This window comes from Ictidomys tridecemlineatus, chromosome 10 (assembly GCF_052094955.1).
Source record: "Ictidomys tridecemlineatus isolate mIctTri1 chromosome 10, mIctTri1.hap1, whole genome shotgun sequence".
NCBI classification, from domain to species: Eukaryota; Metazoa; Chordata; class Mammalia; order Rodentia; family Sciuridae; genus Ictidomys; species Ictidomys tridecemlineatus.
The window spans coordinates 133628548-133645558 of NC_135486.1; the positions used below are offsets into that span (position 1 = coordinate 133628548).

The following is a 17011-nucleotide window of genomic DNA, read 5'->3' on the forward strand; positions in this document are numbered from 1 at the left end:
CTGGAATTACAGGTGTGTGCCACTGCACTTGGCTAAGTTTTCAATTATAAACATTTGCAAATAAAAAAGATAGCTTGTTGGGCTGGGGTTGTAGCTCAGTGATAGAGCATTGGCCTACCACATGTGATGCACTGGGTTCAATTCTCAGCACCACATAAAAATAAATAAAGGTATTGTGTCTATCTACAACTAAAAATATTAATAAGAAAATAGCTTGCTGACCAAGTATGGATTGTTACAACTTGTTAAAAGGGAAACATTTTACAATTTCTGTGCTCCAAATTGAGAGATAACAGCTGGAAACTGAATATAGAGGAAATACTATGTAAATTCATTACTCAGGTTTTAAACTACATTTAAGGACTGGGGGTAGCTCAGTGGTAGAGTGACTGTGTAGCATGCGCAAGACCCTGGGCTAAATCCCTAGCACTGTAAAAAAAACCTTTTAAAAACAAAACCTAAAAACTGCCTTCAAGGCTGAAGTCACTTGGGTGAAGGTAGTGTTTAAAAAGGTTCTTTGGAGATTTTCAAATTGTTTCAATATTGGACAGGTATGGATTATATATAACAATTCCTGTACCCATGACACTTTTTAATACAAACAGATCAGAAGGATTAGCCCTATGGGAAGCAAAGCAAAGGACTACTCTCAAATGACCAACTAAACAGGGAGAAATCACCCTAGTGAACAGTAAGGCACATATGAATCCTGTCTTGTGGAAGGACAGGTAACCATCCTTTTGAGGTCCTGTCAGGAGTCAAGAAATTGCTTTTTTTTTTAAAAAGGAATATTTTAAGTCCAGAGGGTTACCCCTTTGGCTATGCAATGCAAAAAACTAAATGTGTTTCTGGGTGTGGGGAAAGTCTTACTTCACTTTCTTTGGCAGGGGCTCTCCCTGCAAAATTCACTGAAGGCTAGTTATCGGTTGCTCTTCCTTGACAGCCTACAGCCACAGCTCCGATTCCACTCCAGGCACTCTGCAGACCTACCAGAAGCTTGGTGACGATGTCCTCCCCGGAGCTGTCTTCCTGCAGAGGGCAGATGGTGTGGATGAAGGGCAGGAAGGTATCTGTGTAGTCAAACAGGTACAGGTACAGCAGACCAAGTCTCGGGGAGCTCTTGAGGGCATACAGCAGAAACAGGGACCTGCCTGGGTTCACGGCCTGCAGAGGACAAGGCAGGCACAGGGCCATTACAACCACAGTGGCCAGCTCCTCACCTGTGCTCTTTCAGTGGTCTTGTGTCCTTTGCCATCAGCCTTTCTGCATGGTGTGCACAAACAATGGGTGAATGAATGGCAGGAAGAGGCCAAGTAATCCATCTGTTGGGCTACTCTGTAGAAAAATCGAATCTCTATTGGGGGCTGTTGAGAAGCTTAGAACACCTTTTGGAAAAGCAGATTGGCAAAATATATCAGTCTTAAATATTTAAGTTAACCAATCTGTAAGTGGGCACCACTTAATGAAAATAATCTTTTAACTAGAGAAGGCTTCACAATTCATGTTTCGCTGTGTGTTAACAGTTAAAACCACAGATATCTGAGCCCTAAGCAAAGCACATGAGATATTATGCATGGAATTCAAATGTTCATTAAAATGTGAGTATGAGCCAATCACGGTGGCACATGCCTGTAATCCTAGGGATTTGGGATTGGCAGGAGTATCCAAGTGCAAGGCCAGCCTCAGCAATTCAGCAATAAAAAATAAAAAATAAAAAGAGTATAAGATGGTTTAGATAATGCTAACAAAGTTAGGTGAAAAAAGACTCATGGATATGTAGCAAAATGATCTTGCTGGTGTTAGCACCAGGACAGCAGGACAGCAGGGTCTTACTAAGGTCTGTAGTCCCTTGATGAGGAGCACCTGGCTTTCAACACACAGTCAATACATGTTTGTTGCATGAATCAACAAACAAAAGGGCTTTTTAAAACTATTCATAGGATAGACTAAGAGAAAAGAGAACAAACTGCAATGCTAATTGTGTTGATTATGGGCAATTTCTTCACTTCTGTAAATCTTTCAAAATTTTATTATAGTGAATAAACATTTATTTTTTCCTAATTAAAAAACTTTAGAAATGATTCAATGTATTTACTCTTAGTAGCATCAGATAAAATGGACACTTAAGGGTGGGAGTTGTGGCTCAGCGGTAGAGTGCTTGCCTAGCATGTGCAAGGCCCTGGGTTTGATCCTCAGCACCACATAAAAATAAATAAAATAAAAGTATTGTGTCCAACTACAATTAAAAATACATGTTTTTTAAAAAATGGACACTTCACCAAAGAAGATATAAGTATGGCAAGTAAGAGGTGAAAGATGGTTAATGTCATTGGTTTAATGCATATTAAAATGATAGCAGAGACAACTGTACACCTATTAGAATGGAGAGTAGAGGGAGGGAAGGCTTTCAAAGGGTCAGGAGGAAACTTCTGGGAGTGACGGACATATTGTATCTTTTTTTCTAGTCTTTCACTTAACAGATACAGTGGCAGATGCCTGTGCCAAAATAAATTTCCCATTTGTTCTGGTTAATATTAAGAGCATGTGTACATATTTTAATTAGATGGTCACTGTGTGTTCATATTTAGAGGGTCAGAAATGTCATGTCAGTATTAAAAGCCATGCTAGGACCAATATTGGCTACATAAAGTCTATGGTTTAACTATATTAGCTGAATTAATAGCTTATGATAAAAAAGAAGTAGGGTTTTTTAAATTAAAAATAAACAATACAAAACAAACTTTCCACCTCAGGAACTCCATACCTGTTCTTTAAAAAGTTTGGAATAATTTTTTTATAAAGGCAATAAATGTACACAGTAAAAGTATTTTTTTTTTCCTCAAATGATGCAGAGATGATTAGCTGACAGAATTTCCCCTCCCATCTGATTTTATTCTCCAGACAAAGCCACTTTCAATAGTTGGGGGCTGAGAATGTAGCTCAGTGGGAGATGGCTTGCTTGGCATGCATGAAGCCTTATGTTCCATTCTTAGCATCAAAAACAGAAAAACAAAGTTTGGATATCTTTCTAGATTTTTTTATTATATGCAAACGTATGTGTAGATACACATGCAGATATTTTCTAATGTGCTTTTCTTTTAGTTAGCAATCAATACAAGTTGAACATCCTCTTCCTTCTTCATTTTTGCATTGTGGTAGAACCTAGGGCCTCATGCATGCTAGACTCTACTCCCGAGCCACACCCCAGTTCTCCTCCCTCATTAACACAGTCACCTCCTCCTTTATGAATGGGAGCTTAAATATCTGTGACTCATTTATTTAACCTATCCCTAATGATAGGGACTTGGGCTATTTTCTAAGTGCTGCTAACCAATGATGCTGCAATGAACAATTGCTGAGGTTATTTTATTGAGGAAGAAAGAGGCACAAAGAGTTGTGTGGGTACTTGCTTGTGTTCCTGCAGTCAGTGTGTCTTTGGGGAGCCTATAAGCCTCAGCAAGTGGCCCCAGAGTCTTGCTACATTCCAAATTCAGAGAAATGAAATGATAGATCGAGACCAGGTGTAGTTTAAATTGTAATGTTAATGATAAAATCTCCCCAGAGAATTGCAACTGTTCATGATCACCAGAACTCAGAGTGCCTCTTTCTTCGTATGAAATGTTCTCAACCTTGATAATGGCACAAGGGGAAAAAAGCCCAAGTCTTCTGACTACTTTAGTTTGTACTCTGTTCAACTTTGAGTGAGCATTTCCCCTCTAAGTTCACTGGCTATTAGATATTTTTCTCCAAGATGTCTTTTTTAGGGTATGAGCTGGTAAATTCCAGATATACTGTACTATATATACTCCCTTTACAGTACAGTAGTCACTGAATCCTGTCTGTGAAGAACCAGTTGGTACAGTTATGTTGAATATCTATTTCTCAATGTCTAGTAAGGCTGAAGATGGGCATTACTTGTGACCTAATAATTCTGCTCCTCAACATATATCATAAACTCCTGTACATAAGCCTAAGAACTTCATAAGAGTGTCAGAGCAGAACTGCTTCTAATAGCAAAACAGGAAATTCTTGCAGTGTCCATGCACAAATCACCACACATGTCCAATGGAAGACTGAACAAAAGAGAAAAAGAGCGGGAACTAGAGTCACAGAGACGAAAGCTACTTGCAGAAGGGTCTGCTCAAAATTCATACCTCTTGCATTAAGGTTCAAGCATGTAAAACAATGCTCCTGCTGCTTGTGGACACCACCATAATAGACAGAAAGAAAACAAGCTCTGGAAGGATCCATGGCACCCACTGCAAGAGCACAGTTGCTTCTAGAGAGGGTGGGGTGTTAGGGACTTCAAGTGTGCCTTTGCCATTTTCTTTCTTAAGTTAAGCATTGGGTATATACATGATTGCTATGTTGTACTCTATACTTTTTCTATTAAAAGAATAAATAGTTTACCTTATATTCCCAAAGATTCTGGGGGGGCTTCACACCTAGTGCCTTGACACGCTCCAGCTCCATGAGGATGACTCTTCTGTGGCTGCTGTTTTCTATAGTATATGGCGCCCTTGAAAATTCTTCCTCTGTCAAAGTTAAAAGCAATCTGTGGAGGGGTGAGGTAGATTTCTCTTGAGATCACATACTGGAAGCAAATTTTCCACATTGAGTCCCATTTATCAATGACAACACTTTAAGCTTACATAGATGTAGCAGTATTAATAACAGCAAATAACTGAATGACTACTATTTGCCAGTTACTATATAAAAATATATTTAAAAATTTCATAAATCATTACTGATACAATTTGGGGGTATCTTTTTTTTTTTCTTGGTGCTAGGTATGAACCCAGGGGTACTTAGCCACTGAGCCACAACCCAAGCCCCTTTTTATAAGAGACAGAATCTTGCTAAATTGCTTAGGGCTTCACCAAGTTTCGGAGGCTGGCTTTGAATCTGTGATCCTCCTGCCTCAGCCTCCCCAGCCACTGGGATTACAGGTGTGTGCCATCATGCCCAGTGGGAAATGAATTCTTTTTTTTTTTTTAATATCTTTATTTTATTTATTTATTTTTATGTGCTGCTGAGGATTGAACCCAGGGCCTTGCATGTGCACGATCTACCACTGAGCCACAATCCCAGCCCCAAGGGAAACTAATTTTTTTTTTTAGTTGTAGATGGACACAATATCTTTATTTTTTTTTAAATTTATTTACACATGGTGCTGAGAATCGAACCCAGTTCCTCACATATGTGAGGCAAGTGGTTCACCACTGAGCCACAACCCCAGCCTAGGAAACAAATTCTTTCTTTTCTTCTTCTTCTTCTTCTTTTTTTAATGTTTTCATTTTTAGTTGTAAATGGACATAATATCTTTATATTTATGGTGCTGAGGATCGAAGCTAGTACTCCATGCATGCAAAGCAAGCATTCTACCACTGAGTCTCAACCCCATCCTGGGAAACGAATTCTTAAAAATCAAATTAAAATGACTCCAAAGAGAGTCAAGTGTTAAGAACTCAGTGATGGGGAATGACTAAGGTGGGAGGTGGAGCAACAGGGCAACCTGGCAGCCTGGCACACGCCACTCCTGACAGTGGCTAGTACCATCAATACCTGGTATTTACATAACCCCATACAGAGACATGTATGTAAATAAATGAATGCACAAACAAACATAAACATAGGTCTATTTAGTACAATTGTATTTTTAGTTTATGTAAAAAATTATATATATATACATATAAAATAGACACAAAACCTTTATTTTATTTTTTAAAAAGTATGCTACTTTTATAAGGGTGGGGTGGGGCTTGTGGCAGAGTACAATGCTTAGCATGTGCAAGGCTCTGGGTTCAATCCCTATCACCCCTCACCCTCCAAAAATATTTTGGTCAGATATCTAGCAATATAATAACAGTAGTTTTCTCTGAAGAACAGGATTAAAGGATATTTTATTTTCAATATCATATAATCCAGGCTGGGGTTGTGGCTCAGTGGTAGAGTGCTTGCCTAGCATGTGTGAGGTACTGGGTTCAATTCTCAGCATCGCATGCAAATAAATAAAAATAAAGGTCCATTGACCCCTGAAAAAATAATTTAAAAAATCATATAACCCTATATTATTTTTTTTAAATGTATGCTACTTTTATAATCAGGAAGCAATAAAAAAAATGTCACTGACATAAAATAGTATAGCCTCTGTGAAAAATAGTTTTGAGAGTTCCTTAAAAAGGTAAAAACAGAGTCTATGACCCAGACATTCCACTTGGGGTATGGAAAATATATGTCCCCACAAAAACTTGCACATGAATCATCATGGCAGCAGTATTCATGATAGCCCAAAACAGTCAACCCAAATGTGCATCGACTGAAGAACAGATGAAGAAAATTTGGTCTATCCATACAATAAAGCATTTATTAGTCATGAAAAGGAATAAAGCACTAATATGTGCTACATCATGGTGATCCTTGAAAACATCGTGCTAAGTGAAAAGCCAAACACAAAAGGCCACATATTCTATGACTTCATTTACATGAAAAGTTCAGAAAAGATAAATCCATTTTTGGAGACAAAAAATTGAACAGTGTTTTCCAGGGGATTAGAGAGGGAGAAATAAGGAGTCACTAAAGGATAGGAGCTTTCTTTTTGGGGTCAGGAAAATGTTCTAAAACTATACTATGGTGATAGTTAAACCTATCTATGAATACATGGAAAAACTACCAACTGTATTGTATTCATTATAAATGGGTAAATTTGAGCTGGGGATAGAGTGGTTGCCTTGCACGCATAAGGTCCTGGGTTCAATCCCAGCACCACCACCAAAAAAAAAAAAAAAAAAAAAAAAAGAGGGGTGAAATTTATGACATGTGTATTCTATCTCAATGAGGCCTTTTCTTTTTCTTTTGGTACTGGGCATTGAACTCAGCCACAACCCCAGCTTTATTTTATTTTATTTAAAAACAGGGTCTCACTGAGTTGTTCAGGGTCTTGCTGTTGCTGAGGCTGGCTTTGAACTGGCGATCCTCCTGCCTCAGCCTCCCAAGTTGCTGGGATTATAGGTAGATGCCACTGTACCTGACTTCAATGAAGCTTTTGCCAAAAATATCCATGGCGTGTCAGAAAATATGCTCCTCACCTTCCATTCACTCTTTCAGACAAAAACCTGTCTCTGTAGAGAGAGGCCCATGGGCCCAGCTGCTCCAGCCAGAGGACAACTTCTTCCGCCGTCCATTTGGCCACAGCCTTATGGACCAGGAGGTCATGCTCAGATTCCCTGCTGCTCCAGTGATACACAAGCAGGACCACCTAGGGAAAGGGACAGGGACCTTAGAACAGGAGAGGTCAGTTTCTGAGTGTAGGAGCCCAGGACAGGGCTGGCAGGTGAGCCTGAAGGAATGATGCCAGCTGTGTACAGGGAGGAGGGACAATGCCACCACCATGGAGAACCGGAGGGCAAAACTGTCCTTGGACTCATGTCTCTGCTCACTGTGGAGCAGTGAGGGAACAGGGGTCAGAAGAGAACTGAGTGCAGGGTGCCTAGAAGCAGATGCATCCTTGACTCACCAGCAAAACTGACTTGTGCCTTTTCTATAGGAAAAACATTTAGGTCTTCGCAACATGGAATTTAAAAATACCTAATGAAGTGGTGTGTTCTTATAACTGCTTCAGCCAGCCAGACATGGTCTCAAACTCCAGTTCTGCCACCTTTTTGCCCTGTGCCCTCAGCTGTTGCAGAGGTCATGAGGAGGACTGGACAGCACTGAGCTAACATTTACTGGGCACTATTATGTGGCCTACTTGAGTAAGCCACATTCCTGAAGAAATCACATGGCCCAGCAGGTTTCAATGTACACAGTGTGTCACACACGGTCATGTACGTCATCAGTCATCAATGGTTTACGAGAAATCAGAACTGACTGCAGTGGAAATGGGGGTGGGGAGCACAGAGGAACAGAGACAGACTTACTGCCACTCCAGTTAAAGCTGTGAGCACTCCAGAAAAGAAGCCCCCTCCTCTCTGCTGATTCACTCGGCCCGTGTTGGGAGTTAAAGGGATCTGATCATTCCCATATTTTTGAAAGGCTGCGAGACTTTGGACTATGTCATTGTTCTGTCGAATGTCTTCAAATCTCATCCTAATAGCATCAGGAAATAACTTTTCAATGGCATCCCTACAGAGAAGAGAGGAAAATCACAAGACAAGTGTTTGATGAAATTAAATATAAGGCCAAAATAAAACCAATAGCCAACATTTAATAATGATCAGATGCCTAGGAGAAGGACAAAAATACCTGCTATAGATCTGATGGTAAAACACTAGAAACAATTGCTAAAAGGCCAGATGAGGCGGCACATGCCTGTAATCCCAGGGACTCAGGAGGCTCAGGCAGGATGATCACCAAGTTCAAGGCCAGCCTGGGCAATCTCAAAAAATTAAAAAAAGAAATGGAAATCTAGCTCAGTGGTAAAGCCCTCCTGGGTTCAATTACCAATACCCTCTAAAAAACAAAGACAAACAAAGCAAAACAGTGCTTGCCTCGCATGCCACAAGCCCTGGGTTCAGTCCCCAGTCCAATAACAACAAAAAAAAAATACTTTTAAACACATATGTGCTAATAGAAAATACAAATGTTTTCTCACTTCAGTGGCGTACTATCTGGGTGGTTCTTCAATATACTGTTTTTATTCAATGTTATGTATGTCTCAAATTTATCTACCTTACAACTGAGCTGTATCCCCATCCCCAAAAGTATTTTTAAAAATATGAAAGAAACAACAACTAAGTCATAAATAAAATTACTCTGGGGAAAAAGAAGAAAAGGTCTAAAATGGGGGAGAAAAGGCCAAAGGGGTCTTTGGCTTGATCGATAATATTCCAATATTTCTCTGCTTAAAAGAATGAAAATAATGAATGTATATACGCATTACTTATGCCATTAAAGATTAGTTTATGAGGAGGGAAAAAAGCAAAGTTCAGTAGGAAGAAAAGGCCCACACAACGTTTTACCGGAGGGCTGGCTCTTTTCATTTTCTTTTTTGGTACTGGGGATTGAGCTCAGGGGCACGTGACCATTGAGCCACATCCACAGCCCTATTTTATATTTTATTTAGAGACAGGGTCTCACTGAGTTACTTAGCACCTTGCTTTTGAATTAGAGATCCTCCCGTCTCAGCCTCTTGAGCCACTGGGATTACAGGCATGCGCCATGGCGCCCTGCTTCTTTTCATTTTTAATCACACAAAATCAGAGACCCATTCTTCTATTTAAGATTAACCTTTAGGTAAAGCAAAGCTGACAGAACAGAAAAAAAAAGAGGATGCAGGGTTAATGATTTCATGAAGCATTCTGATACTCTGTTGATATCAAGACGGCTGTACACACTATTAAGGCTACAGAAGAGGGGAATCCTGAGGAAGCCAGATAGGCCTGGAAGGCCTCACAGGACTTTATCACTGTAGAGAAGGAGGAGAGAACCAGCTACCTGAAAGGTCCTCCAGTTGGCCATGTGTGAGAAACTCAATTAATGTGATGATGGGCACAGAGTTTGTTTAAAGATTCTGAAAATCAATATCAGTTAATAACTGTATGATGTCACCATTTTGTCTATTAGGATGTTCTCAGTAATAAAAAAAAAATCAGTAAGTATTATATAACATAGGACTATAAGCAATGGTGTGACCACCAGAATTTATTTGGTTTCTTCAGAATAAATATAAACCACGCTAGGCAGTGGCTCTGAAAGGCCAGCCTTGGCAATTTAGTGAAACCCTGCTCAAAATTAAAGATAAATAAATAGATAGACAGGAGGGCAGTTTGGAATGCGGAATAAAGGATAGACCAATGGCAGTCAGCTGTGTGGAAGGGAATTTGGATTTTCAGGTCCTGAGCTCCCTGACTCTCAGTCTAGCAGATCCAGAATGAGCACCACGGACAGCTCCAAGCCTGCAGGCTTTTCAAACATGCCCACTGCCACTAAGAAGCCACACTGCCGCAGCTGCGCTACCCAGGCAATCCCGACATACCTGAGGAGAATGTTGACTTTGGGGAAACCTTCCCATTTTTCCCTGCATTCCGGACACTCTGTTTTCTTTGAAGACACCCACCATAAAGCGAGGCAGTGCCGGCAGAAGCTGTGCCCACAGTTCAAGGTTGTTGGGTTAACCAGGATGTCATAACAGCAATGGCAGGAAAATTCACTAACGGAAATCTGAGGGCCCGTGCTTCTGAGAGGGTCATCTTCCAGGCCCACTGTGGTGGCATCATTTTTCTGAGGCTCTTCCATCTTTCAGCAAATTCTGGGACCCACAGACACAGAAAACTTCAGACTTCGGAGATGGCAGCAAGGCATCATCAAATCTAGGGGAAAAAAGCAGTAAAAATACAACAAACAGTAGTTGTTGGAGGTTACTGTCACTATATTAAAGCTCTAACTTCTGCTTTTACTTTACTTATGTTTTGCAGTGCTGGGGCTTGAACCCTGTGTCTTGCTCATGATAGACTAATGATCTATCATTGACCTATACTCTAGTCCAAAGCTCCAATTTTTATATTTTTGGGGATGCTGGGAATTGAACACATGTTGGCAAGCACTCTATCAGGGAACTACATTTTCTGTTTTATTCATCATAACTTTCAACGTGTGATGAAGTATAGTGTGGTAGACCACAGAACTCAGGATCTTTTTACTAATGTCCTTTCAAAATGTAGGGTGTTTTTTTGCCTCAGCATTCTCAGCTCCTCCATCATCCCATCCAATACTCACTCTCTTTTTTGGGGGAGGGTGCTGAGGATTGAATCCAGGGGAGCTTGACCGCTGAGCTACATCCCAGTTCTTTTTATGTGGAGACAGGGTCTCAAGAAGTTGCCCACAGGCAACCTGCATGCACTAGGATTACCTCAGGATTCCAATTACATTTCAAAAGTCCTTTCTAGGGTATGATTTTCAGTAACTAGCTTCTTGGTCCAATAAAATGTCTGGAGCTGGGAACAACACATCTACATCAAGTAAATGAAATACTTTTGCCTACAACAACTTGCCTTTTTATGAGGCAATTATTATTTCATAAATACTTGATTCCAGGGGCTTTAACTAGAGCAATTCCAGGGAGTAAGGGAAGCCCTGTTTCAGGTGCCCTAGCCAGGCCAACTTCCCATGATTTGATATCCCCTCTTTCCCCAAGTCAACCAGAACATGTGTACTGTGCCCTCTGGATCTGTCAGTTTGGTGCCACAGAAACACTCCAATGTTGCAAAATACGCAAACGTCAATGGAGCATTCTCTTTTCATGCTCATCTGGAGATCCCACTCAGCACGAAAGCAAAGGCCTTGGAGTTAGAACCTCAACTCCCCAGCTCTGTCTCTGCACAAGTGACTGAGCTCTCTGAGCTGTTTCCTCAACTGTGGAATGTGGCTAACAGTTCATGGACCTTCAAGCCTTCTTATGAGGACTAGACAGTAAAGAAAAGAGGCTAGGATGGCATACGGTACAAACTGAGGCTAAAGAAATGATTGTTCTTACTCTTTCTGGTGTTGTGGTAAGAGTTTCTCCCTCTCATTATTGTGGTTTAAATTATTATTTTTAATTGATTTTTAGTTATACATGACTGTGGAATCCATTTTGATAAAAATTACACATGCATAGATTATATCTTATTTTAATTCGAACCCCATTGTGTGGATGTACACAATAGTGGGATTCACTTATTTTCATATATACATAGGAAAATTATGTCAGATTCATTCCACTGTCTTTCCTATTCCTATCTCCCTTGCCTTCCCTTCATTCCCCTTTGTTTAATCTATTCTGTTCAATCTCATTATTGTGAAGAATAGACATCACTCTCCACCATCCACACTGGCCACTCCAAGCTTTGGAGTTTCAGTAGTTAAGAACACAGGCCCTAGCTGGGTACAATAGTGTACACCTGCAGTCCCAGGAGGCTGAGGCAGGAGGATCAAGAGTTCAAAGCCAGCCTCAGCAACTTAGTGAGGCCCTAAGCAACTCATCGAGACCCTGTTTCTAAATAAAGAAAATCTAAAAAAGGCCTGGGGATGTTGCTCAGTGGTTAAGCACCTCTGGCTTCAATCCTCAGTACCAAAAAACAAACGAACGAACAAAAAAAATCTTTGCAATTCTCCTGCCTCAGCTTCCTAAGTTGCTGGGATTTAGTGGCTGTACCACTGCGCCCAGCTACTGAACTATTTTATTTTATTTATTTTATTTTTTTTTTAAAGAGAGAGTGAGAGAGGGAGAGAGAGAGAGAGAGAGAGAATTTTTAATATTTATTTATTTTTTTTTAGTTCTCGGCGGACACAACATCTTTGTTGGTATGTGCTGCTGAGGATCGAACCTGGGCCACACGCATGCCAGGCGAGCGCGCTACCGCTTGAGCCACATCCCCAGCCCCGTACTGAACTATTTTAAATTATAATGTGTGACTTTTATAATAACCACAATAACATTATACAAAGCATGTTATATGGCTTTAGGTCAAACACTAATGGGAGATTTCAAATCAGAGAATAAAACAAATACATTTTAAACTCAGTATTAGAAATGGGATAGAAGTCTCTCATCCAGTACTAAAAAGGTAAGTACCTAAGGTACTTATAAATTTCATAAATAAGTTTACTCAGTAAATGACGATAGTAAAAAGGGGCCCAACCTTCTGTACAGACTCATTAAAAACTGTTCTTTTTGGAAGAGAGTCTTAAAAAATAAACATTTTAAACAAATTCTAGACTTACACACACACACACACACACACACACACACACACACACACACACACACCAGGTAAACTGCTGCCATTTATGGCATACTTACCATATGCCGGACAATCATATTATCTCATTATTCATGTTTAGGAACATTTAAAATTTTTCTAAGTGCTTCCCTTTGGGCAGCCCCTTCAAACTGCTAAGGAAGTGGAAGATATCTCATAAAGGTTTTAAAAAAGAGAATTACTTAGATACATTAGTTCCTTTATTGTGTTAATATTGGTGAAAGAACTCCCACATGGAGAGCATTATCATAGGAGATAATAATCAAGAGAACACACTATTCCTTGGGCTGGGTCCTGGGCCAGGTCCTTGAGATATATGTAGGAGCATGTGGATTTGTGTTAGAGGGATGGTAGAGACTTCTGTGCAAGGGCTGGGCCTGCTTAAGGCACCGACTGTGTCTTCACTGAAAGCAGGAGGGACACAGCTGAGCTCCGGTGCTGCTGCAGGGTCTCCTGTGCCAGGTTAACTAGAGGTGGGCACATGGGAGAGCGATCAGTGAAGCTGCACTTCAGGAGGATAAATCTCATTGAAAAGGGAAGAGGGTCTGGAAATAAGAACAATAATTAGGGAAAGTTAGAAATGAGGTGTTACCACTTCTGGGACAAGGCAGCAAAAAAGAAAACCTGGGGGCTCGGGATGTAGCCCATGGGTAGAACACTTGTGCAGCATGTGCAAGGCCCTGGGTTCTATCCCCAGTTCCAACAAAAGCCCAAACCCAAAGGAAAAGAAAGAAAAAAGAAAGAGATAAATCTATTCAAGAAAATAGTTTATGGGCTTTAGTGACTAGAGAAAGAATGATCAAAGATGGTGACAAGGTTTCAGAATGAGGGAGGAAAAACTGTACTTCTGATAGAAATTCAGTTAATGTAAACAAATTGGTGTCAGTCTTGGAAATATAACTTGAATTTTAGAAAAGTTGAATTTGAGGTAATTATAAAACCCCAGGTAGAAATGTCTAGTGAGTAGCTAGAGATAAAAACTGCAACTGGGAATGAGAATGAGACTAAAATCTATGGATGTCAGCTACTTGCAGAGAATTATAAACAATGTATACTGAAATTCATTTCTCATGAAGTACCCTTTTAAAAACTAGAATACACTAGCAGTTCCTCACCTACCAGATCTGAAAGTTTATTTTTCCTGGGGGAAAACAAATCCCACACTGACATAAAAGGTGTACTTCATAAATTTTATTTTGCAACGCTGGGAGTGGCCATTAACTATTTTTTAAGTGCAAATGAAAAGCTGCATCGACTTTGAGCTCTTCTGAGTTCTGCTAGTTTCATTTTACTATAAGCACAAAAACTAAAAGCTAACAGAGAAAGAGTACACATCCTTTGCCAAATTCATTTGTTCTTTCCCACTCCTTCTGTTTGGACATATTGGAGTCATTTCTACTAATGAAAGAAAGTAGTACTTTCAAGAGGAGGAGCAAGCACTTAGTGATAAAACCTAGCTTGGACACTAGAGTTACAAGCTGTTGTGTTCTGACTTGGGTAAACACACCCTAGTTCCTTGGCAGTTCTTAACGGTCTCTTTGAGGAGAAGGTCCATTCATCCTGAGGATGTTTACAGCTGTTCTCTGCAAATGTGAGCAGCATGGCAACAGGCTGTACCTCTTCCTGAGTTATTTCAGAAGAAGCATGTTTTAAAATGCTACTCTCCACTGCTATTCTTCTCCCCTATCTTCCCTTTGTCTCAAAGGCTTTGGAGAAGACTGGGGAGACTTTGGTAGGACTGGGAAAAAGAGAATCATTCCATTCTTACCCTGGTGCCCTATTCACATGGATACACTGCTGTTTATGAAATCAGCAGCATTAACCATCTAGGGCAAAACTAATGTGTAGGATTCCTGAGTTTGGGAAAGTCTACAAAACAAGAAACTGAAGCAAGTTTCACATGCTAGGCTGAACCCCACAGAACTGCAGCAAAAGCTCAGTTGCTATGAGGCTGAGCCACTCAAAAGGTTTCTGAATTTTATGCTGGGTCCTTATGTGCCCAAGAGCTTTTTAGGTTTGACTTCCACGCCCTGCCTAAATGCAAGGCATTTCCTTGGCTGGAAATCTGGAGATTTTACTAGATTCTTAGAAGGGACCATGACACAGGTTAAGAACTACTGACATTCCCTGTGATAAAAGGTTCCTAACGCACTACCCTCTCCTGCCTCTTGAAGTGGTTACAACGGACCAGGTGAGTCTTTCACAGTGATGCAGCACCTGCCAGTGGCACCCATCCTCTGCGTCCTGGACAGTCTCCCACCAGTAGCCACCACCAACCTGGGACAGCGTTCAGCCTGTAAGCAGGCTTTCTTTATTAGGGTGTTCTCTTTTTCTTTCGTTTTTGAAGACAGGGTCTCATTAAGGTGCCCAGGATGGCCTCCGTGGGTTTAAGTGATTCTCCCACCTCAGCCTCCTAAGTACTGGAACTACAGGTGTGTGCCACCACATCTGGCTTCTTATTTTTTAATTGATTTTGGTACAAACATTAAAAAAAAAAAAAAAGCCTGGTTTCATATGTCAGAAGACTGACAATGCTGGGGTCTAGTTCTGCATGATGGAATCAGTCAGAGCGGAGAAACTCTGGTCCCTCTATCAGGGCACACCAGATGCAGTGGCTCCACTCCTCTCCTCTCTACTTCGGCTCTGTCACTTCCCTGACCTTCCCTCGAAGGGACCATGACACAGATTAAGTTAATGTGAAACTCACATAGTGTGCTGCCTTCAGAGTCCATGGATGGTACACGACTGTTCCTGGGCTATCTGGCTTTACGCCAGTCAGCTTTTGGAATTGTCAGTTCATAGATTTTCCTGTCTTCATCTGTTGTCAGCTTGTGACTTATGGCTGAGACAGTGGCTGCCAATGACGTCTTTCATGCCTTTTTCTAAATTACCACTTTTATTCCATTTTGGAGCTAGAGGCCAGAAAAACTTGCTCTGTAGTAGATGGTGTGTGAAGCCCCAGAGAACAGTCTCTGATGACTTGGGTCCTTCCAAGCTGTCTATCAACATGACCTTTTCTATGTTTTCCCAAAGACATACCTGACAAGGTACAACTACCTGAACATCTGTGAAAGAAAAGGCTAGGACACACACGATCTCCCAGTAATGCTATGTCACCAGGGAACTGGGACCAAGTTGGCTGTTCCCTCCGTGGAAGGAAAGTTGTTTTCCTGGCTTGCTGGAATGCTCATCCACAGGTTTATCTGGAAGGCTCCTATCCCAAAGGAGGTGGTGGCACTGCTGTTACCTATTTGCTTCTTTAGTCACTCATTAAGGAAAGTCATTACCATTTTGGAAAATCAATTAGCACAATAATTTTTATTGTACTTATCAAAAAAGAATGCATCAGTTCTGAGTTTAAGTCAAGAATTTTTTTATACCTAAACTTATAAAGATTGCATTACGTAACAAATGTTAACTCTTTAGAAATTATAATCTTCACACCACTTGGTTTGGCAGCTTATTATAGTTCTACCCTTTCATTCGACATACATTTATTGTGACTATAGTACACAACTAATATTTAGGAATAACCCTTTTTTAAAAATAAGTTTTTAATCTTTATTTTATTTATTTTTATGTAGTGCTGAGGATCGAACCTAGGGCGTCGCATGAGTTAGGCAAGTGCTCTACCACTGAGCCACAACCACAACCCTAGGAATAATCCTTTTAAGAGCTAACTTTTAGGATTCTGGTCTGAACAATATAATCTCAAACATTTTTTTACAAAGATGTTTAGTGCATAAATAAAAAGATCTTGTTCTGGGGATGTGGCTCAGCAGCAGAGCATGCTCAGAGTCCTGGGTTCAATCTCCAGTATCACACATAAAACAGAAAGAAAAAAAAATTGGCTTCTGTGGGCTTCTAGTTACATATTACCAGACAACCAGAAAATAATGTCAATTGTTAATATTATTAAGCCCCATAACTTGAAAGGCATAATCCTACAGGATAAGTACCACTACCATTTCAATTTTTCAGAGACAACTGAAGCCTAATTAGTAATGGGGCAAAGTCAGTTTTAGATCATGGTCTGACTTAAATCCTTCATTAGCCAATGAAGTATTATTAATAGTTATTTGTTCAAGGGACTCATTTATTCCTTTTTCATCTAGGCCCTATCAGAGAGCTGCTGCTACACAGTTGAGAAAAACAAACTAGAGAAAACAAACTAGGATTTGACAAAATTGTGGCTGTTCGGGTTAGCAGGCTGTTGTATGCAGAAACATTTATAATAGGAACAGGAGGAGGATGGGTGGGGGAACTACTAT

The 17011-nt window shown here is 40.4% G+C and overlaps 1 protein-coding gene across 1 annotated transcript in view; it reads right to left on the reverse strand.

The window, feature by feature from the left end:
- Bfar (bifunctional apoptosis regulator) overlaps positions 1-17011 on the reverse strand; it is a 29037-nt gene that overhangs the window by 5606 nt on the left and 6420 nt on the right. The window contains exons 2-6 of the mRNA XM_005323687.5: positions 9977-10310; positions 7920-8124; positions 7089-7258; positions 4411-4555; positions 991-1164 (exon numbers count right to left, since the gene is read on the reverse strand). Of these exons, the coding sequence (XP_005323744.1) occupies positions 991-1164; positions 4411-4555; positions 7089-7258; positions 7920-8124; positions 9977-10236 (954 nt within the window). The 5' untranslated portion in view covers positions 10237-10310. The remainder of the gene's footprint in view (positions 1-990; positions 1165-4410; positions 4556-7088; positions 7259-7919; positions 8125-9976; positions 10311-17011) is intronic.